The sequence below is a fragment of the Callorhinus ursinus genome, unplaced genomic scaffold, assembly GCF_003265705.2.
Source record: "Callorhinus ursinus isolate GAN/ISIS: 27379988/994484 unplaced genomic scaffold, GSC_fseal_2.0 scaffold102, whole genome shotgun sequence".
In the NCBI taxonomy this organism is placed as follows: Eukaryota; Metazoa; Chordata; class Mammalia; order Carnivora; family Otariidae; genus Callorhinus; species Callorhinus ursinus.
Genome location: NW_027397164.1, coordinates 649478 through 671540, shown reverse-complemented (window position 1 = coordinate 671540; position 22063 = coordinate 649478). Strand labels below are relative to the sequence as shown.

The 22063-nt window shown below is 58.6% G+C and overlaps 1 protein-coding gene across 2 annotated transcripts; it reads left to right on the top strand.

Moving 5' to 3' along the window:
- The first annotated feature begins 3339 nt into the window (after window positions 1-3339).
- Window positions 3340-18940, top strand: SLC4A1 (solute carrier family 4 member 1 (Diego blood group)). Of its 2 annotated transcripts, XM_025861909.2 has the most exons (20): window positions 3340-3447; window positions 7025-7107; window positions 7233-7323; window positions 8366-8445; window positions 9320-9500; window positions 9603-9738; window positions 10210-10333; window positions 10478-10556; window positions 10731-10912; window positions 11406-11616; window positions 11843-12055; window positions 12236-12384; window positions 12497-12691; window positions 13863-14036; window positions 14497-14586; window positions 15080-15246; window positions 15763-16016; window positions 17006-17175; window positions 17271-17447; window positions 17939-18940. In XM_025861909.2, the coding sequence occupies exons 2-20, from the start codon at window positions 7093-7095 to the stop codon at window positions 18017-18019; spliced, it is 2769 nt and encodes a 922-aa protein (XP_025717694.2). In that variant the 5' UTR covers window positions 3340-3447; window positions 7025-7092; the 3' UTR covers window positions 18020-18940. The 2 variants fall into 2 exon arrangements, with proteins under 2 accessions (XP_025717694.2, XP_073745242.1); XM_073889141.1 differs by lacking the exons at window positions 3340-3447; window positions 7025-7107; window positions 7233-7323 and adding an exon at window positions 7935-8071.
- The last annotated feature ends 3123 nt before the right edge of the window (window positions 18941-22063 follow it).

The following is a 22063-nucleotide window of genomic DNA, read 5'->3' as shown; positions in this document are numbered from 1 at the left end:
AGTCCAGAGAGGAAAACCAAGAGTGGAGAGAAGATATGGCCAGTTCAAGGTCATGTATCCACCTGGGTCACAAAGCCTCCTGCCCCAGCAGTTCCACTGAGCACAGATGTCCCAGCCATGGGGCACTTTCCCATGGTTTGAGTCCCCAGTCCATGAGGGCACAGGAAGTCATATCTTCACCAGGAAATACCCATGGGCCCCTCCATGTCACCTGGCCAGACCCTGTCCCATCTGGCAGCCTCCTGGCTCCCTTCAGTGGGTTACGCCATACCATCTGGACATCCCTTCCTCTTAGCGGCCACTGCAAACCACGGCCCTCTTTGTCCTGAATGTGGGCCCAGATCTTCCCTCCAGTGCCTGCAGGGGGACTGTCCGGCAAGGCTTTGCTGGGGGCTTGGGGAGAGCCGCCAAACTCACCCAATGGGTACCCAAGAGCAGGTGTGAGATTATGAGCTGTGTCTGCCTTCAGTGGTCACAGGCCCAAGCTGCTCCACCTAACACCTCATTGTCAAGTCCATTGCAAGGGATAGCTTGCTGAAATGCCATGAATCCCCCCCCGCCCCCCCGCCCCCCCTTCTCATGTGGAATCTCAGCCTCTCCTCCTTCAGACCAAGAGAGAGAAGGCAGCCTCCTTTCCAAGGCCTGCTGCCGAGTCCTCACCTCTCACCGAGGACTACTACATCCGGGGATGATGGAAAATGAGAAAGTCTCATCCTTCAGGAGAACTGCACTCCCTGCCCAGAAGTTCTCCCTTTGGGGTAATGTGTCCCAGTCCCTGATCTGGGCTGTGTGGTCTGGAATGACATCATACAGAGCGTGCAGCCAAGTCACTGCTCAGGGTGGGCTTCCTCAGGCTCAGCCCGGGGATCCACCCCTAGCTTCCCTTGTTCCTGCTGACACTTGGCCTTGGCTCCCAACCTTCCATGAGCACAGGCTTGGATAAGGACACCCATGAACCTTGGAGAGGGGAACCTGGTAGGCTCTTCCCTTAGAACTAGGAAATGGGGGCGGGGTGGGGGACCGGAGGGGGTGGTAAGAGGGACTCCATGGGAGGAGGGAATCAGGGTACACACTCAAGGCGTCCTGGGGCCCTGCTTCATTCCCCCAAATGCCAGGCTTTCTGACCATCTCCATCCAGCCCAGGGGCATGGCTAAAGGGAGGTAAGCCCCTCTCTTATTTCCTCAGCGCCTCGCCCAGTGCCAGGCTCGTGGAGCCTTCAGATGAACCGAAGCCCAAGTTGGAATAAAATGAGTGATAGGAGCCATCGCTTCTTCCTGGAAAAGCATAAACAAGCAAAACGGGATGTTGGGCAGATTTGGGGAAACATCGGCATTCAGTCAGGACAACAAGAACGACCCAGAACACGTGGTGTGAGTAGAAAGAACCAGAAGCCAATCCACTCTGCTGCTGCTTGCGTGTCTGGTGGGCTGTCAGGGGAGGGTACCTGCAGAACCAGCCCAACAGCTGGGCCGACCGTCCCCCTAAGCCAGACGTTCCCACCGCCAGCCCCCAGCTGCCAGTCCTTTCTGGGCCGGGGAGAGGGGCTCCCGTGCTGCCTCCTGCCTCAGCGACCTCTCGCTCCCGGGGCAGGCAGCAGGGCAGGGTGCCCGGGCCCTCCAGGCTGTGGTGAGAGGGCAGGGTCTGCACCTGGCGTTTGCTGTCGCTGCCGCAGCCCAGTCTGGCTAGGGCTTGAGACAGATCCTCCCAGCCCAGGGTGAGCACCAGTCCTGGAGAAGGAGGAGGCACCCCCCAGCTGCCTTTAGCCAGGGCCTCCGTTAGTGACTAGCATGGAGGCCGAGGGGGGCAGGAGGGAGCACAGGGCCTAGCGTCAGGCGGGGAGTGGGCCTAAGGCCCTGCTCCTGCTCCCCCAGCTAAGAGGCCCGGGCCAGTAGCCCACCTCTTGGCCCCTGGCTTCCTCATCTGTCAGAGAACAGCAATAAGGACCTGAAGTCTGCAGGGCTGGGCGCAGGGCTGGGCGCAGCGCTGGGTGCAGGGCCTGCACAGAGCCCCCGTCAGTCCATCGGCTCTTCTCTTCACCTGGAAGCCACTGGACTACTCTGTCCCTCCAGGTGCCCTCTGCGGGGACTGAGGAAACTTCAAGGATTAGGTACGCCCTCCAGGTGAAGCCCCAGCCCAGTGCCCAGACGCAGGAGGAATTGGCTGCCCCTTTCCGTCTCCGGCGGGCTCGGCACGGGGCAGGCTTGTGGTTGAGACCCAGGAAAGGGTGGGGAAATTGCTGGATATGCGGTCTCTCTGTCCTGTCTGTCTGAATTGGAAATGGGGACTCTCCAAGCTGGTAGCCACAGAACCGGGCCCTCTCACTTTATAGTAAGGGCACTGAAGCCCAGAGGGGGCAGGCACTTGCCCAGGGTCCCACAGCCAGTGGGTTTTGGTGCTGGGCTAGGATGGTTTCCCTTCTCGGTGCCCAGAGCAGTATCTACAAACCCCCCTTTCTGTCGGCTTTCAAGCCTCTCTTCATTCTTGCCCATCTGAACTCATCTTTCAGTCTCTGCTTCTTTAGCAACCAGAGCCCAGAGACAGGTGACTGGCCCCAGCACCCCCAGGAGCCGAGGCTGCCCTGCTGGGGGGTGTGGGCAGGGGCATGGCGGGGGCGGAGAATGCGGGCTGCGCTGGCCTGGGGGCCTGGGCCAGGCTGCTGACAGAAGAGCCAGTGTGCCCAAACATTGGGGCTTTGTGAGCCCTGAGCTCCGTGTGGGGAAGGTTGTTTGTGTTGACCTGACATTGTTTCAGGTTCATTGGCAGCGTCTTAGTGCCCAGGGACCGGCTCTTTGGAGCCATCCAGGGTCTTGGGGAGAAGGTGGCTAGGGAGCCCTAGTCTGGGGCAAGAAGGGGAGGGGGCTGCCTGGATCCTCTGTGCACTGAGCAGGTCCCCGTGCGCGAGGCTGTAGAGTACGAACGAGTTCAGGGAAGACACTGAGAGAGAGGAGAGAAGGCACCTGTGTCTCTTGGGGCCAGAGCAGAGGAGCCTGGCCAGAGTGAGGACGGACAGAGGCAGGACGGGAGCATCCAGGAGCTGGGGGCACACCTGCCAGGAGGCTGAGAGCTCGAGAACCCAGCCATCGAACCTTAGTCCATGAAGGAAGACCCAGGAGAGTCCTTGGGATCCAGGAGGGCAGCAGGAGCTCTTGGGGGCAGGCCGGCTGGGGTGGGGTGGGCCAGACGCACAGCTGTCCAGATGTGTGTGAGAGATAACTCTGTTTACTGGGCACCCAGAAGGAGCAGGGCGGGGGGGTGGGAAGGGGCTCCCCGGGATGGTGGGGCGGGCAGATTAGGAGGCGGGGGCATGAGTCAGGGGTTTGGGAGCTGCCCCCGGGGTTTGGGAGCCAGGACTCGGTGTGCTGTTAGAGCAGGTGTGAGCTCAGCTGGTGGCAGAGGACACCCGTGGCTGCAGGAGTTCGCTGAGGGACCCCAAGGCTCGTAAGCAGGTGAGCAGGGCTGGGAAGGGCCGGGGGTGGTCCTGCGGCACCTGTCCTGAGGGTTTCTGCAGGTGCCCAGCCTGAATCCGCGCCCAGGTGGACAGAGGCGCCCGATCTCCAAGGGGGTGCAGGTGAGTGGGATGAGAATGGTAGGATGTGTGTTATTACCCGTAAGGGCACAGGCCCGTTGGCACCTGCAGCTGGGGAGCGCGGGGCGGCAGGTGTTAGGAAAAAAAAAAGCAGGCACGTGGCAGCGGAGGTACGTGTGGCTGGTCGGGGGGGCAAATCAGATCCCCCTCCAGGTGTGGGTCCTTGTCAGGCTTCTACTTACCAGCCCCTTGGATCCCACAGACTCAGGTCTTCTCCCCCCAACCCCCTCATTCCTCCGCGCCTGGGGACCCACAGGCCATCCTATCCCCCTCTTGTGAGGACAGTTGTTTGCTGACACTGCTTCCCATTTTGAGACAGTTCCAGGGAGTTGAGCAGGCAGACCCAGCCCTGTCCCCAGCCTAGGGATTGTTTGGAGGGAAAGGAGGAGTCCCCTATCACCCGAGGATCTCAAAGCATTTAGGCTAATTTCATGGGAATTGCAGGAAGATCAGAGAGAGAGGAAGATAGCAAGTCTGACCTTGATCCCCAGTCACAGTGATAATGATGGCCAACATCCACCCAGAGCTCTTTCTGTGTCAGGCAGTGTTCTAAGGGCTTTATGTAGATCAACTTAGCGCTACAACAGGCTTATAAGGTAGGTATCATTACTATTACCCCACTTTGCAGAGGAGAAAACTGAGGTTTTCAGAGAGGTAGAGTCACTTGCCCACGGTCACACAGTAAGTCGCAGGGCTGGCATCTGAACCCAGGCAGGCCGACTGGAGAGTCCATGCTTTCAACCCACTAGCCCTCAACCAGCTTAGAGCTGCTTTCTCTTCTGGAAGGCAACTCAGCGTGCTGGCGAGAGATGCAGTTGGAGTCAGGTAGGCCAGGGGTTCGTCCTGCCTCTGACACCCACCTGCCAGAGGACCAAGACGGGTTGACCTCTCTGAACCTCTGAACCTCAGCCTTCTCATCTGTAAAACGGAGCTAGTGACATTACCCACTTGGCAGAGTGCTCTGAGGACTCTAAGAGATGAAGCAGTACGGCTTTGTGCGGTGTGGGGGCGATTACACAGAGGCTGTGCTACGCCACCAGGGAGCCCTCCGCATCATCTGGTTCCCCGCTGCCCCCCCCCCCCCCCCCGCCAAGCCTCTACCAGCTGTGCTCCACCTCCGGGGCTCCAGATGCCCTGCTCACCCTTATCTGGCCTTGCCCTGGCTGGCGGGCCTGCCAGGTGTTTGATGAGCTTCCAGACGCAGGGCCGTGATCGCGTTCCAAGCTCTTATCAGTGCCAGAGCAAGGCCTGCAGCTGGGGGGTGGGGGGGCCGGGCCTAGTGGGGGCTGCAATCTGAGTCATGGGGGCACCCTCTAAGGTCCCAGCTGAGCTCAAGGCACCTCCATTCTCCCCTCTTCTCTCTCGTTGAGGTCTCAGAACCCTGGTGGGAAGGCCCTCCCATTGTACAGATGGGATGACTGAGGCCTAGAGAGAGGCTGGGGGCTGCCCCAGGTTATTCAGCCAGTCAGCAGCGGACAGGCAGCCTCCTCTGGCTCTGGAGGCCCCTCTGCCCAATCCACCTCCCAGACAGGAAACGAAGGGCAGAGTCCCAGCCCCCACGGGTGGGATCTTTCACACCTAAGGCCTGAGACTGCTCAGGATTTGAGGCCCAGGCAGAGGAGAGAGCAAGGCCAGAGAAGGAAGAGAGAAAATAGAGGTGGGAGAAAAGGAAAGAGAGGGACAGAAGAAGGAGAGGAACGGATGCATGACTAGGGTCGTCAAGGGGCAAATCCTGTGCAGTAGGGATGGCCCTGTCCTCGGGCTTGGGGACCGTCCCCTGGTCATCACTTCCCCTACCAATGCAGGAACCCCTGCCCTTCTCAGTTTGGTGGGGCTCTGCCATACCCTCTCCCTCTCTCTATCTCTTGGGACTGCAGCACCACCCAGCCCTCAGGAGGAAATGTCCCCGGACCGTTCTGTCTGTACGCCCTCCCTGCCCTGTTTCCCCCCCCAACAGCGGCCAGCCCCGTCTGGCATGCGCCTACCTCTGCATGCTCACGCTCACACCTGGACCACCCTTCCCCACCTGCCAGCCCTTCAGATCCCCACCGGTGCTTCTCGGCCCAGCGCCAGGGTCCCCCCCCCCCCCGAGACACTCTAATCCCCCCAGTCTGTTCTACCTTTCATCCTGCGGTATGATCCTTGGCACCCAACACCTTCCGCTCATCTCTCATTTGTCTAGGGGACGTATCGTCTCCTGAAGCACTTCGCCTGTCACATGTTCCCAGCTGCCTCCTCAGGGCTGAGGGCTTTTCGGGAGGAGGGACAGTGTCTTGTTCATCTCAGCTCCCACTGCTCAGCGCCATGTGGGCACAGAATGGGCACGTCTGTCGCCCGACCCCAATCCCTGTTGCTGGGTGAGGGGGAAAGGGAGCCCCTCCACACCCAGGCTGGGGCCACCCTAGGGGACTTCCGTGCTCCCCTCGGGTTGGGCCTCACATTCCTGGGGTGAGCGTACCTTCCTCTCTGCCAGAGATACAGATGAGCAAACCTGAGACACAGGGCTCGGTCTCCTCCTGGCTGGGTCCTAGTCATCTTGATTCCTCAGTTCCAGAGGCCCAAGCCTGCAAGGGGGAGCCACCCTTACCTTAACCCAACACGTATTTATTGAGCACCCAACTCTGTGGCAACCATTCTACTAGGAGTAAGGGATGCAGTGGGGACCGAGACATGGATCTTAGCACTCGAGTGGCTTCCCTTCTAGAGGCCTCCTCAGACGATATATACACAAATGAATCAAGAAACCAGAAAATGATAGATTGGGCTAGTGAATGTTAGGGTGGCCAGGAAGGGAATCTGAAGAGCTGAGATGTGAGAAGGGATGAGGTGCGGGGCCCGAGGGTCACTGAGGATGTGGACAACTGTGTGTGCAAAGGTCCTGGGGCAGGAAAGGGCTTGGTAAGGCCAATGGGATAGGTGGGGAGCAAGCAAGAGAGATGGAGTTCACAAGGGGGTGGAGCAGAGAAACAGGGCCACCTCATTCAATGCCTGTGAGCCACTCCCAAGGATGCTACAGCCCCATGCCCAGCAGAAAGTAGCTGTTTCTGGGAGAAGGTATGTTGTGAAGACTCTCAGGGGAATTAAGTTCCCTGAAGAAGGAGCAGGTCATGCCCCTGGAGTTGGCTAAGCCCAGGGGATGGACAGGAAAAGAAGCCAGGTGAGGACTGGTGGATGGAAGAAGGAGTTGAATTTGAAGGACACCCCATCCTCTCAAACACCCTTTGATTGATGCCAGCCAAGTTTCCTCTTCCTGCCCCGGCTCTCCCGGCCCCTGTACACCTGCCCTCACACCTGCAAATCTAGCTCCTTCCCACCCCCCCAAATTCCTTCCCCTGACCCCACTGCCTCTCAACACCTGGGATCCCCCTTGACTCAAATATAGCCGCCTCTGGGGGAGGATGCCCTGGGCCTCACTCAGCCCGTGCTCGCCGCTGCAGGGACCCGCGGTGCGGGTTATGCTGGGGGCTTGGATCGCCGTGGACAACTGGACGCTCAAGACAGCACCATGGAGGGCTGGCAGGTGAGCCTTTCGTGGTGTCTGCCGGGCTCCTATCTGGGGGCTCTGGGAACCCAACCCTGGACTCCTACCTTCATGGTGGCTCGAAAAGCCCTTCACAGCCCAGCCCTGATGGCCACCTCCTATAGGAGGATCATGAGGAGGGGCTGGAGGATGCTCTGGAACAGGAGGAGTATGAAGACCCAGATGTCCCCGTGCTTCAGGTGGAGGAGCCAGTAGGTGAGCCCCATCTCTCTCTCTTGCTGGGATGAGCTGCTGAGCCCCAGACAGAGACAGTAAGGGACCTTGTCCCTTCTCCGCAAATCCACCCCGCCCCCCAGCCCCAGGGCCAGTTCTCCCACAGTCCTGGCTGATTGAAGGATAAACAGAGTTTTGTTTGAAATGATCACAGGAGGAGACTGGGGGGCGGGGGAAGGACTAGTCACCCATGGCCGGGCCCTTTGGTTTGGGACAGGGCAGCCAGGCCCACCTGCGACAGGGCATGAGCCCACATGCCATCTGTGCCCACCCCATGCTGACTTCTAGGCCAGGCACAGGGCTTGTTCTGGGAACATCATTCTGTTTGGGCGTCTAGGAGTCCTGAGAAATGAGGGGCCATGGGGACCTCCAGGGCAGAGAGACAACGGGAAACCTTCCCAGCCCTGCCAAGGTCTCAGTTGGGGAGCCCCAGGTGGGGACCTGTTTACTGTCAATAGGACTTAAGTGCTGGCAACTGGTACTGAAGATAAGAGGCCCCTCTGGGAAATGAGGGCTGGGAGTGGGGTGGGGAGTGGGGGGGCAATATAAGGCAGACCCCACGCTGGCTCCCAGAGCCCCACTGATAGGAGACAGGGAGAAGTACTGAGCTGGTGGGATTGCTGAGGCAGAGGGGAAGAAGGAAGGGAAGCTGGTCCCAGAAGGTGACAGGAGAGGGAGAAGATCCAAGGAGAATCCAGAGACTTGCCCTTCGGGACTCTCCACCTTGAAGGTGACCCTCTCCGTCACCACTGAAGATGACTCCCAGGGCTCTTCCACAAGGCTCGGATGGGGCATGAAATGGCCAGGCTGGGCCAAGCACAGGCACAGGGAACCACAGACCCTTGAGCAGCAGGGGTGGGGCAGGGTGGGGCGGGGCTCAGGCACCCGGGTCCTAGCCCGCAGCAGCGGGAAGGAGTGGGGCATCATCCGGGGCTGCTCTCGGAGGTTCCCTGTGGGTGGTGCAGGAGGAGCCTAAGGGGGGGGATTATCTGGGGGCAACACTAACCTGCCTCGGGGTTTTCAGCTGACCACGCTGAGCCAACAGCCACAGACTACGACACCAGCCCAGACCCAGACGCCACATCACGCGCAGGCACCCACGCGGTGAGGACCCCCGGCACCGCCCGATTCTCTTTTCTGTGCTGCCTGGGGGCACCCACCCTTGTACCAGGAGAAGGGAGGTGAGGAGGGATAGGCACAGCTTCAGCATGGGGGAACCCCACAAACAGGCAGAGAAGGAGCCGGCAGCCCGGGGAAATAGGCAGAACGGAAGAGGACACCCCTGCTGAGGGGGGAGACCTGGGTCCCTCTTCCACCGAGCAGGGAGCTCCCTGGGCAGACATACAGTGACTGCCAGAGGGCTGCGCTCCCGCGGCCCGCTGGCCCTGGCCGGGCTGTCAGGGGCTCCTTGGGGAAGCACAGAATTAAATACGCGCCCTTCTGCCCAGGCCCTCCAGGCCCCACGCATCCCTGCTGGGCATCAGACTGTCTAGCTGGTTAGGGAATTGGATCTGCCCTCAGCTAGGCCCCTGGGAGTGGCCAGCTGGCCCCAAGGAAACCCAAGTGAATGCTGATCCCACTCAACAGTCTTGGAGGCAGGAGACCCACCCGATGACCCCAAAGGCTTCCTTTTTTTTTTTTTTGGCCCCTCCCAAGTGTCCGCCCTAGCACCCCTTTTGGTTGAGAGGTTCTCCAAATGCCTCTGAAATGGGGTAAGGGTCTGGTCAGGGATTTGGGGAATAGAGCCAGAGTTGTGGGCTGTACCCGGCCCCCCACCTCCTATGTCACTCAACACACCCAGGCTGCTTCTCCCGCCGGTCCCCTCTGAGCTCAGGGTCTGCCCTGAGTGCTCCAGGACTCTGGGCCTCCTCCAAACATCTCTCAGAGCCTGCTGAGTGCCCACAAAGCCCTGGACTGCCAGTCTCCGCAGGGCGCTGCCCTGGACCCAAGACACTGATTCAGGCTTGTGGGGCCGCAGGTGTACGTGGAGCTGCAGGAGTTGGTGATGGATGAGAAGAACCAGGAGTTGCGATGGATGGAGGCCGCGCACTGGGTGCGGCTGGAGGAGAACCTGAGGGAGGACGGGGTCTGGAGCCGCCCGCACCTGTCCTACCTCAACTTCTGGAGCCTCTTGGAGCTGCAGAAAGCCTTTGTCAAGGGTGAGCCCTGCTGGGCCCCTCCCCAAGACCTGCACGTACAGTGCGGTGGTGGGCCGGGGGGCCACCGTCCTGCCGTCCAGCTCACCCCGCCACCCCTTGCAGGTACTGTCCTCCTGGATCTGCCAGAGACCTCCCTGGCGGGGGTGGCCAACCAGCTGCTGGACGGGTTTATCTACGAGGAGCAGATCCGGCCTGAGGCCCGAGACCTGCTGCTCCGGGTCCTGCTCCTCCAGCACAGGTGCCCCTGCCCACCAGGACCTGGACTCCACAGCCAAAGGGCCCGCCTCCCTGGCCCACAGGCCCTGAGCTCTCCCTGGAGGCCCAGGTGGCCCCTCCCCCACCAGACCAGGGCCCACGTTTCTTCCACGGCTCCTGCCTCTGACACCTCTTGAGGGGAGGCCGTGTCTCCGTGTTCAGATGTGGGGGCTACTGGTCCTCAGGAGGGCAGGCTCTCAAGGCCCTTCCCGCCATCCGTCCTGGCACCCCCCCCCACCCCGGGCATTCCAGACGGAGACCACCCACTTGCATCCACAACACCCTTCCAAAGGAGGCTGACTGTCCTTTGGCCCCAGGGTCCCTCCAGTCTGCTCACTGGGAAGCGTTACTTGATCCCTGCCTCCCTCCCCCTCAACCCCGCCATGGGTCTCAGAGCTACTAACAGCCCAGCCCGAACAGCTTACTTAGCCTGTGTCCCCTGTGTGTCCCGCAGCCACGCCGGAGACCTGGAGGCCCTGGGGGGTGTGAAGCCCACGGTTCTGACCCGTTCCGGGAACCCCTCACAGCCTCTGCTCCCCCAGCACCCCTCGTTAGAGACGGAGCTCTTCTGTGAACAGGTGAGGCCGTACTAGGGCTGTGGGTAGAGCCAGGAAGCGACCCACCTGAACAGGGTTAGAAACAGAGTGGTTAGGGAAGGAGGGGGCTGGATGCTCAGAGTGGCCAGGGGACTCCCCTCACTGGCCTCCTTCCAACGGGGACAGGAGGGCACAGAGGGGCATTCCCCATCTGGAATTCTAGAGAAGATTCCCCCAGATTCGGAGGCCACCCTGGTGCTCGTGGGTAAGCAGCTGGGGTCTCCACCCCCAACCCCCCCACCCCCACCCCCACCGCCCCGCGCTATACCTCCTGTCCCAGCCCAGCCTCCCTCTCCCCTCTCCCGAAGCATGGGCCTGGCAGCAGCCCCTCAGCCTGGCCCGACCACCTCCCGCCTCCCGCCGCCCCTTCCCCTCGCAGGCCGAGCAGAGTTCCTGGAGCGCCCGGTGCTGGGCTTCGTGCGGCTGCAGGCGCCCACGGAGCTGGAGGCTGTGGGGCTCCCAGTGCTTGTACGCTTCCTCTTTGTGCTGCTGGGACCCGAGGCCCCCAACATCAACTACACCCAGCTCGGTCGGGCGGCGGCCACCCTCATGTCAGAGAGGGTGAGGAGGGGCTAGGGAGGGGTGGGGGGAACCTGGGGGCGGGGTGGCAGCTGAGGTCACTCCCTGGACGGGCCTGGGTCACCGGAGCTGTGCTAGACTGGCACGTTCCGTCTCACCCCGCTGCTTCTAGCCTCTCTGGCCAGGGGCAGGGGGTCTGGCCGCGCCCTGCCTGATCGGGCCTTGTCTAGGGCCACTCTGACCTGGGTCCACCCAGTTAGGTCTGGCCTGGTCTGGCCTACTCCAGTTCCAGCCGGTCCGCTCTAAGCTAGCCCGTTTGCTTTAGTGCTTTCTCCTTTCCCCACTCAAGGCCCTGTCTGCCTCCCCGAAACCCTTTTGTGGTGGGCACAGAAGTGAGGGGGGCAGCAGGGCAAGCAGTTCCCAGCAAGAAGGAGCCAGGAGAGAGGGTTCTGGTTCCTGGAGGCCGTGGATGTGGACTCTTGGGTCCTTTTGTCTAGCGGGTCCCGGCAGCCCTGACCCTCTCTCTGGCCCCCAGGTGTTCCGCACAGATGCCTACCTGGCTCAGAGCAAGGCGGAGCTGGTCCGCAACCTGGAGGGCTTCCTGGACTGCAGCCTGGTGCTGCCTCCCTGTGAAGCCCCCTCTGAGCAGGCCCTGCTCAGTCTGGTGCCCGTGCAGAAGGAGCTGCTGCGGAGACGCTACCTGCTCAGCCCCGCCAAGCCCGAGCCCCGCTTCTACAAGGGTCTGGGTACCTGCCCCGCAGCCCCCACAGACCCTCAGAGACCCCAGCACAGCCCTGCGAGCCCCTGCCTCCCCTCCTCCCCTCCAGTGCCCCGGTGTCCCCTCTCTCTGTCCTCATGCCGCCCAGCCTCCATGGCCACCCAGTTCCCATCAGAAGATTCTCCCCGCGATTCCTCTCTTCCCGCGCCTCCTCCCGTGACCCCCTGTGACCATGGTCCTGTCCTTGACTACAGATTTGTACGGGGGCCCAGGGGCCCCTGCTGGGCCAGATGACCCTCTGCAGCGGACAGGCCTGCTCTTTGGGGGCCTGGTGCGTGACATCCGGCGCCGCTACCCCCGCTACTTGAGTGACATCACAGACGCGTTCAGCCCCCAGGTCCTGGCTGCTGTCATCTTCATCTACTTTGCTGCCTTGTCACCTGCCATCACCTTCGGCGGCCTCCTGGGTCAGTGCCTCTGCATGACTCCCTAACTCTTGCCTCTGACCCTTTGGCCTCTGTGTCAGCCCTGCCTTCTGACCCAATCGGACAGGCTGGACCCCTACCACAGCCTGCCCGTGAAATGCTCTATATTAGAGCCTGGAAATGACCTCTTGACCTTGACCACACTGTAACTTCTACCCACAGGAGAAAAGACCCAGAACCAGATGGGGGTGTTGGAGCTGCTCATCTCCACTGCAGTGCAAGGCATTCTCTTCTCCCTGCTCGGGGCTCAGCCCCTACTTGTGGTTGGCTTCTCAGGACCCCTGCTCGTGTTTGAAGAAGCCTTTTTCTCGGTAGCTCTGTTCTGGCCCCACTCGGACCCTGTAACCAGCTCTGGCCCCACCTGCCTGATGCACGGTGCCTGGGCCCACCCGCCTGACCCAGGCCTCTCTGACCCCCTTGCAGTTCTGCGCTAACTACAACCTGGAGTACATCGTGGGTCGCGTGTGGATCGGCTTCTGGCTGGTCCTGTTCGTGGTTCTCATAGTGGCCTTTGAGGGCAGTTTCCTGGTCCGCTTCATCTCCCGCTACACCCAAGAGATCTTCTCCTTCCTGATCTCCCTCATCTTCATCTATGAGACCTTCGTCAAGCTGATCAAGGTGGGGGCCGTGACAGTGCGGACGCACGTGTGTGTGCAACTCTGTGCACAAACTATGTGGCTGTGTGTGTCATTGCACACGTGTCCCTATGGCACGTGTGTGGCTGTGACCACATTCACGTCGACACCAGCTGCCTCTAGGCCGGTACTCTGGCCATGACCGTGCAGAGCGCCTGCGCCTACCTTGGCGGGGGGGGAGTGGCACCTCCATGTGTGCATGTCCGGGTCATAACCTCACCCAGAGTGACTACAGGCAAGTGTGTGTGCAAGACTGAACACGGAAAACTGCATTCATGGAGGGGCAGCAGGGGTCCCAGAGGCTCTGCTGGCCACCCCCACCGCCCCCTTTGGCACTCACCCTCAAGAACCACGGGGCCTGCTGGTGGAGCACCCTGCCTCCTCAGCTCCAGCACCTTCATCTATGCCTACCTGTACATCTGCGTTGGATATGGACGGAGGGCGGACACTGCATGTCTGCCTCTGATTCTGTTGGTTGGTGGGGCTTGCTGTTTCCAAGTCTTTGAAGCCCTTTTTAGGACCCTCTTTGGCACTTTTTTTTTTTTTTAAGATTTTCTTTCTTTATTTGACAGAGAGAGACACAGCGAGAGAGGGAACACAAGCAGGGGGAGTGGGAGAGGGAGAAGCAGGCTTTCCTCGGAGCAGGATCCCCCAGGATCATGACCTGAGCCAAAGGCAGACGCTTAACGACTGAGCCACCCAGGCGCCCCATCCTTGACACTTCTTTCCTGCCCACCAGCCTTATGTCTCTGAGACCCTGCGTGCTCACATGCACACGTATCCTCATTGCCACCGTGGCCTGCCCCACTCAAGCTTGAGCCTGGTCTCCACTCCTGAAAACCAAGCTCGTGAATCCCATTGTCCCTCTGTTACCCTGTCAGTTGAGGAAGAAGATAAGAGGATGGATGCATGCATGATGGATGGATGCATAGATAGATAGATAGATAGGTAGATAGATAGATAGATAGATAGATAGATAGATAGATAGATAGACAGATGGTGGACAGATTGATGGATGGATGGTGGGTGGTTGGATGATGGATGATGGGTGGATGGATACATAGATGATGGACCGATGGATGAATGGATGGATAGATGACGGACAGATTGACAGTTGGTTGAGAAGAATAGGACGCCTTGGTTTTCTGCTGCAGATCTTCCAAGACCATCCACTTCAGAAGCATTATGAGCACAATGTGACAATGGTGCCCAAACCTCAGGGTCCCCTGCCCAACACAGCCCTCCTCTCCCTTGTGCTCATGGCTGGCACCTTCTTCTTCGCCATGATGCTGCGAAAGTTCAAGAACAGCTCCTACTTCCCTGGCGTGGTCAGTACATTCTCAACACCCCCCAGCCCTGCTCTTGCCTACACTGTCCCGTCCCAGTCCAAAGCACTCCTCCAGGTTCCTCAATGCCATTAGCTCTCCTTCTTACCCTAGATTCCCATTCCCCATTCCAAGCCTCCCTGATCCCCTCCTCACTTAGACTTTCACTCTTCAAGCAAGCCCATCTCCCTTTCTCAGCCTGCCCAGGCTGAGAACCTAGTGGGGAGCCAGGGACAGTTCTTAGAAAGGAGTGGAGAAGCTGTGGGGCCGGCGGTGGGGCTGGGCCAGGGAAAGAAGAAAGGAGGCAGGTACCTTGAGGTGCAGGACAAGGCATTAGATGTTGATGGGTCCCCTGGGAAGAGCAAGGCCCCCTGCATGAAGAGGGGGCAGGAGTGGGGGCAAGTGGGAGGCAGGAAGTGGGGAAGAAACTGGGCGCTGACCGGGTTTTTCCACCTGCCCTTAGCTGCGACGGGTCATCGGGGACTTCGGGGTCCCCATCTCCATTCTGATCATGGTCATGGTGGATTTCTTCATCGAGGACACCTACACCCAGGTGACACTCTCCTCCTACTGTCAGCTGATTCTCCCAGTATGCCCCCTCCCAAGAACAGCTTTCCCAAACCTGAAGCCAACTAGAACTCCCCTTACTCATCCCTGCCTCCCCCGAGAGCCCCAAGTTCTTCCCACAGCCCTACAGCACCCCTCTGGCTGAAGCAAGGGCTTGGGTCAAATTGCCTTTTTACTCCTTAACCCAGGGCAGTAGGAAAGAATCTGCTTTGGAGCCAGGCAGATCTGATTATGTATCTCAGGTCTGCCACCAAATAGCTGTGTGATGCAAGGCAAACGACACAACCTCTCTGATCCTGTTTCCTCATCTATAAAGTGGGGAATGAGAAGATGTATGTAAAGGGCTTAGTGCAGTGACTGGGTGCAAAGTAGTTGCTCAATATAAGTAAGTTCCCAAGTGCCCAGGACCCTGGCTCTGCCTGCCTCCCTCCCCCCATTGCCCTGCCCCAGTGTTCTCACCAGCATCCCCCGTCCCACAGAAACTCAGTGTGCCTAAAGGCCTCTCGGTGTCCAACTCCTCAGCCCGGGGCTGGGTCATCCACCCACTGGGCTTGCATTCGCATTTCCCCATCTGGATGATGTTTGCCTCCGCGCTGCCTGCCATGCTGGTCTTCATTCTCATCTTCCTTGAGTCTCAGATCACCACGTAAGAGCCAGGGGCAGAGCTGGGCCTGGGAGGGTCTGGCGCGGGGAAAGGGACGGGCTCCAGGCACGCATGACAGCAAGGACTGAGTGCTCGGCTTAGTCGAACCTGGGGCCCTCCGCATGGGCAGGAGTGATGGATGGGCAGGGGCAGGGGCAGGTTCTGTGGGACCTGACAGGGTATAATTTGGGGAGGACTTTTTAAGAAAAAGAATACAAAATGAGAACTGCAAAATGAAGTGGCGTACCTCAGAAGGAAACGTTACCAGCTCAGCTTCATTGGCTTCGGCGTAAATTTACCTGTGGACATTCTAGGGGCTAACTTGAGATCCTTCTACTCTCAGAGTCTGGATTCACCAGAGAGGGTGGGAGGGAGGGGAGCAAGGAATTCCAAGGGAGAGGAACACAGCAGGGTCAACGAAGATACAGAGGGACCCAAGTATGGAGAAGGAGGGAGGGGGCAAAGAGGGTGGGGGCGAGGGAGACCGCTGCTTACCCCTGACCTCCCATACCCCCCAAGGCTGATTATCAGCAAACCAGAGCGCAAGATGGTCAAGGGCTCTGGCTTCCACCTGGACCTGCTGCTGGTCATAGGCATGGGCGGTGTGGCTGCCCTCTTTGGGATGCCCTGGCTCAGTGCCACCACTGTTCGTTCCGTCACCCACGCCAACGCGCTCACTGTCATGGGCAAGGCCAGCGCCCCAGGGGCTGCAGCCCAGATTCAGGAGGTCAAGGAGCAGCGGATCAGTGGGCTCCTGGTCGCTGTGCTCGTGGGTGAGTAAGGGTTGGCCATACTCTCTGCCACCCCCTGGCCTTGCTTCCGGCCCCCAGCCTCTGCCTCTTAGGATCCAGCGCCTTCTGAAGCCCTGCCCACCCTTTCATAGCCGGCTCTCCCCACATACCCCCTGACCATGTCTCCCCAGGGTCCTTTGTTCATATGAGGGAATTCTGGAGGAAATGCCCAAGGCCCAAGCACGGAGATAGACATCTGAGCAGGGGAGGAAGTGGGTGGAGGGAAGGGGGGGCTCCACACGGAGGCCTTCTCTAGATAGGACCCGGTATTCGAGCTTTATCCAACAGAAGCTTAGCGAACAGCGGGTTCCAGCCCTGCTGGACTCAGTATCCCTCCTCATCCTGGGCCTCAGTTTCTCTGTGCCATTAGCGGGTTCATTAGATGCCCTTGAGGTCTCTCTAGCTTGGCTGCTCTATAACTGATGCCAAGGGCAGAGCTCCGAGCATAATCTGGGGTGGGAAAGCAGAAGACAGAGGATCACTGGGGTTGATCCAAGTTATGGAGCAGCTGAGAGTCCAGCTGGGCTCAGTGTGGGCTGCGCCATGGTCACTGAGGGAGTTGCCAGGGAAGTTTCTTAAAGGAGGCGAAGTTGGTGTTAGCTGGAGGAGGGTTAGGGTTTGGATAGGTGGAGGGGGACGGGGGCACTCTGGGCTGGGGTGTTAGAAAAGTTGGGCTTCTCTGACCTCTGTGAACCCCCGAGGCTAAACGAATAGGCTTTGATGTCCTGCAGGCAGGAGTTTGACTCCCTGATCTGCCACTTAGTAGCTATGTGGCCTTAGGCAAGTTGCTTAACCTCTCTGAATCTGTTTCCTCGTCTGCAAAATGGGGTAATACCTATTAAGAGGATCCACAGAAGGGGCTTCATATGGTACCTGTGGTTTCATTCCCCAGCCCCTGATGCTGTCAGCCCTCTGGGCCCCCGCCCCCACCCCCGGCCCCAGGGGCTAAGAGTCCGTGGTTCTCCCTGCAGGCCTGTCCATCCTCATGGGGCCCATACTGTCCCGCATCCCCCTGGCTGTGCTGTTTGGCATCTTCCTCTACATGGGGGTCACGTCCCTCAGCGGCATCCAGCTCTTTGACCGCGTCTTGCTTCTGTTCAAGCCGTCCAAGTACCACCCAGATGTGCCCTACGTCAAGCGGGTACAGAGTCCTCCTGGCTGCCCAGCCCCGAGTGGGGGGGGGGGGTTGCCAGGCCCCAGGGCGGGGCAGGCAGTAACCCCCACCTCCACCTGCAGGTGAACACCTGGCGCATGCACTTGTTCACGATCATCCAGATCATCTGCCTGGCAGGGCTGTGGACGGTGAAGACCTTTCCCACCACCTCGCTGGTCCTGCCCTTCGTGCTCATTCTCACGGTGCCTCTGCGCCGCCTTCTGCTGCCGCTCATCTTCAGGACGCTGGAGCTCCAGTGTGTGCGTGGCTGCTCCCCACCCCTACCCTGCGGACCTGGGGCAGGAGGGAGGGCAAAGAAAGGGCAGAGGCAGGAGGCCCGGACCCCAGAGCTTGGGGGCAGGGAGGGGTTAAGAAGCGCGCAGGGTGTGTTTCCCCCGTGAGCTGTCCTGACCGTGGAGCAGCTCAACCTGTGGTTTTCTGAGTCATTTTGGAATGCTCCCACGGTGTGAGAGTTGCCGTGGGGCTACCCTGGTGAAGGGGTGTCCTGCCCACCCTCTGTAGGCCCTCCCCTGCCGGGGCGCCACATCCCCAGGGGCCCCTCACCCTTTGGAAACAACTCATCCAGACCAAACCTAGGGGTTGAGAGGGCAGGACATGACTTATCCAAGGTCCAGTGAGAGCCAGTCCCTCTCCTCATTCCAGAAGTGCTCTCGGCACTGGGGGGAGGGCTCATCTGCCCCAGCCCTCCCCAGAAGCTCACCCTCTCTCTCCTTCCTACTCTGCCTTCCAGCTGGATGCTGACGATGCCAAGCCGACCTTCGATGAAGAGGAAGGTCGGGATGAATACAACGAGGTGACCATGCCCGTGTGAGGGGAAGGCATGGGCCTCCGAGCTCCCTCCTCCCTCCCACTTCCCCACTCTCCCAGGAAAAGCAGAACTTCATGGGTATCTCATGGACTCTCAGATCCCTCCTGGGGTAGCAACTGGAACCCCAGGGTCGTGGGTGGGGAATGGAAGGGGTGTCTAGAAACCCTTCCATGAGGGGTAAACCAGCTTTTATGGCTGGAGATGGTCAGTAGGGTCTACGTCGGGGAATTCACTGTGCAGTCTCTCCTGCCACCCCGCTGCCACGTGGGGCTCCCAAGCTGGAGGACTTAGATCTGAGCCAACCTCTTCACAGCACAGGCAGGGGCAGTAGCAAGGGAGGTAGAGGGGGCGGGGTTCAAGTTCCTACATGCTGTGTGACCTTGTCAAGTCCCTTGACTTCTCCCAGCCTCTGCTTCCTCTTCTGTAAAATGGGTATATTTATAATAATACCCATATTACAGGATGGTTACTGAGGACCAAAGATAAATGTGAAAAAGGGGCCTTGTCAGCTCTGAAAGGACTATCATATGGTGGCCATCATTCTTCTTCCCGCCTGCCCAGGGTCACACAGCTCCTGAGCCTTACAGCTGGGACCTGAACCAGGTCTCCTGACTCCGAGGCCAGAGCCCTGTGCTCTACCTCAGTTACCTACCTTCCCATGCTTAGAGATATCCCTGCTGACTCCCCACCTCCCCCTCTCTGTTCCTAGCCCCATCCCGGGGACCCTCTTTTCTGGGACAGAGGGAGGTGTCCTGGTGAGGGCAAAGTGCAGGTGAGGATACAATCAGGGCTGTGACTCAGGACTCCAGCGTGCTCACTCCCTCCTCCCACTCACACACTCATTCATTCCACAAACATTTATGGAGGGCCCCGGACCCCGCAGATACAGAAGCAACTTGAGACGAGATGCTGCCGTGGGGCAGGGTTGGGGGGGTGGGGGGCAATGCACAGTCTGTTCTAGATTTGGATGGGGGGGTGGGAGGAAACGGGGTGGGGGAAGGGAGGGAGGTTTGTAATTTATTGATTGTATTTTCTAAGAGCTCTCATTGTACTCTGGCTTCACACAAACACCCAGGCCTCTAGTTTGAGACGCGCTGTCCACGGTCTCACCCCAGCTGAATCTTGGGGAGAACCCAGATTTGATCAACTGGGGTGAAGGTCAGTGGGCTCTGCAGAGTATGGGCATAATCTATTTTTTTTTTTTACAAAACAAAAATATAAAAAAGAGCTGAAAGAACTGGAAGTGGTGAGAATTGGTTGAAACAGAGAACCAGGGGCTGGGGGCCCCTGACGGGAGGCTGTCAGGTGCAGCCCTGAAGGCTGACAGCCGCCTCTTACCACTTCACTGTCCTATGTCTCAGATTCCTCATCAGGAAAGTGGGGACGATAATGGTACCTACCTTGTAGGATTGCTGTAAGGATAAAATGAGACAGTAAAGCGCATGCTTAGCACAGCCTGACCTCAGGCCTCAGAGGAAGCGCTCTGCAAACGTCAGCTGCTGGTGTGGCTATCCTCCCTGGGATGCCGCGGCCCCCCCACCCCCACTCCTTGAACACCGCTAAGGAAAGTGGAAAGACCACTCTGCTATCACCCTTCCCCTTGATGCTTGGTTATAGGTTTTGCCAATAAACACGTCTGTGGTGGAGTGATTGCCTTGTTGGCCTTTCCCTCCCAGAGCAAGAGGCGGGGAGCTAAGGGGTCTTGGTTGGACCGGGTGGACGTGGCATGCATGGTGGGGAGCTGGTGCCAGAGTTGTGACCCGGGGTGGGGGCAGGGCGAGCCAGGCTGTGGGGGGGTGGCAGTGGCTCTGGGGGCTGGGCCAGAACTGGGGGCTCGGAGTCCTGGGGTGGAGAGGGCCAGCCGCCAGCGAGAGGGTGGGAGAGCAAGGGAAGACACTTTTACATTCCGGACATCCTTCTTCAGAATAAGCAAGACCCCTGCACTGTGGGCCCCATGTCCCTTTGGGCTGGTCAGCACCTTCGCCTGCACTCATCACGCTGGGCAGCGCCTCTGAAGGGGACCACCAGGGAGGGAATGCAGTTTGCCCTCTGTTACAAAGGAGCAGCACCTCTCCACCAGGCTTTCTATGAGCCCTCACTCTGGTCCCCATGGAGGACCAGCTGCTTCCAGCAATTCTAGGGGGCTGCTGAGCCGGGGGTCATTCAGCCCTGAAGAGGAGGCTGCCAGAACCTAACCCCTCCCCACCCTTCTCAGCCTTCCAGCAAGAGGTCAGTGCAGGCCTGGGCCGCCTGGTTCCTTCCCTGCATCTATATTTACTTGCTGCCTATCCCCAGCTGACCCCTCCCGGGCTGCCCAGGGCAGCTGCCCAAGGGCCAGAGAGCCACCTTGGGCCCAGGGAAAGCAGTCCTGGCTGTCCACTCCTACGTGCAGCAGCTTCATGTCCCCGCAGCAGGTGGCCTGTCCCCAGGGCTTGCCAGAACCTCATTGGCCACCTTGAGCCGGGAAGGCATTAGGGAAGTGTGAAGGCTGCAGAATTCAATCCCATCGACCTCCTGCCTGTCCTGAGGCCTTCCTCCCCTTGCATTTCCTGCCCGCCCCCACAGATGCCCTGACCCACTCTCTCCACCCCCCTGCATTTCCTCTGAGAGCTGTCCTTCTGACCCACTCCCACCCCCCAAAATATACATGCTCCCTCAAAATCTCTGCAGTTTTAAATCCTGCTCACCCATTCAACTCCATTTTTTAAAAGATATATTTAGGGGCGCCTGGGTGGCTCAGGTAGTTAGGCGTCTGCCTTCGGCTCAGGTCATGGTCCCGGAGTCCTGGGATCGAGCCCCACATCGGGCTCCTGGCTCAGCGTGGAGCCCGCTTCCCCCTCTCCCTCTCCCTCTCCCCCTGCTCATGTTCTCTCTCTCTCTCTCTGTATCTCTGTGTCTGAAATGAATAAATAAAATCTTTAAAAAAATAAAAATAAATAAATAAAAGATGTATTTATTTGAGAGAGAAAGAGAGACGAGGCAAGCACACACGAGCCAGGGAAAGGTCAGAGGTAGAATGAGAGAATCTCAGGCAGACTCCCCACTGAGCACGGAGGAGCCAACGAGGGGTTTGATCCCAAGACCCTGAGATCACGACCTGAGCTGAAATCAAGAGTCCAGATGCTTAACTGACTGAGCCACCCAGGTGCCCCTTGTTCAACCCCTTCTTGAAGACTACATCACTGTGAACTGGTTGCTGGAATGAGGTCCACATTTTTGTGTGAGCACAAAGTATAACCCCACTCCAGGTAAGGGAATAATTCAACAGAATCTAAAAGCTCTATACCTGAAGATATTCTTTTTTATATCTTTTTTTTTTTTTTTAAGTAAACCCTACTCCACACATGGGGCTCGAACTCAGGACCTGAGATCAAGAGTTGCATGCTCCACCAACTGAGCTGACCCCTATACCTGAAGATATTCTTTACAGGACTGTCTGCGGAAGCAAAAAACTAGGAAGAGGCGAAACAGTAACAGGAGAGTGGTAAATTACAGTAAATCACTCTACCTCAATATAATAGACCACTAGGGTGGGTCCTACAAATAATAATGATGAGGGTCACCTGGCTGGCTCAGTCCGTAGAGCATTCGACTCTGGATCTTGGGGTTGTTGGTTGGAGCCCCACATTGGGCATAGAGATTACTTAGAAAACAAACAAATAATAATGATGATGAAGAAGCTGTTGTATCAGCTTGGTGTAATCACATGATCCTGGGCCTCCGAGGTCAATGAGTTTGGAATTCCAGCTTTGTGATTTAGTAGGAGATGGACAGACAACCCAGTTCTGAGCTCAGTTTTCTGCATCTGTAAGATGGAGGTAATGATACTTCCAGTGTTACTGAGAGAATAAATCGAAATCATACACCTCGAGGTCCTAGCCCAGGGCTAGCATTTAGTAAGCAAAATGTTTATTCTTGTTTCTTAAGCAAGGCATGAAGTACTGTGACCCTCAAGGTGACAGCCATGCAGAAGAGGGTAGTGTGCACAGGAATGAAGCTTAGAGGCTTAGACAGGAGAAATGAAAATGCCGCGGTGGTAGAGTTATA

Coding starts and splice junctions, on each gene's coding strand:
- SLC4A1 (XM_025861909.2), top strand. Junction 10,913..11,405: donor CCACCCTCATGTCAGAGAGG/GTGAGGAGGGGC, acceptor TCTGGCCCCCAG/GTGTTCCGCACAGATGCCTA. Junction 15,247..15,762: donor CTTGAGTCTCAGATCACCAC/GTAAGAGCCAGG, acceptor ATACCCCCCAAG/GCTGATTATCAGCAAACCAG.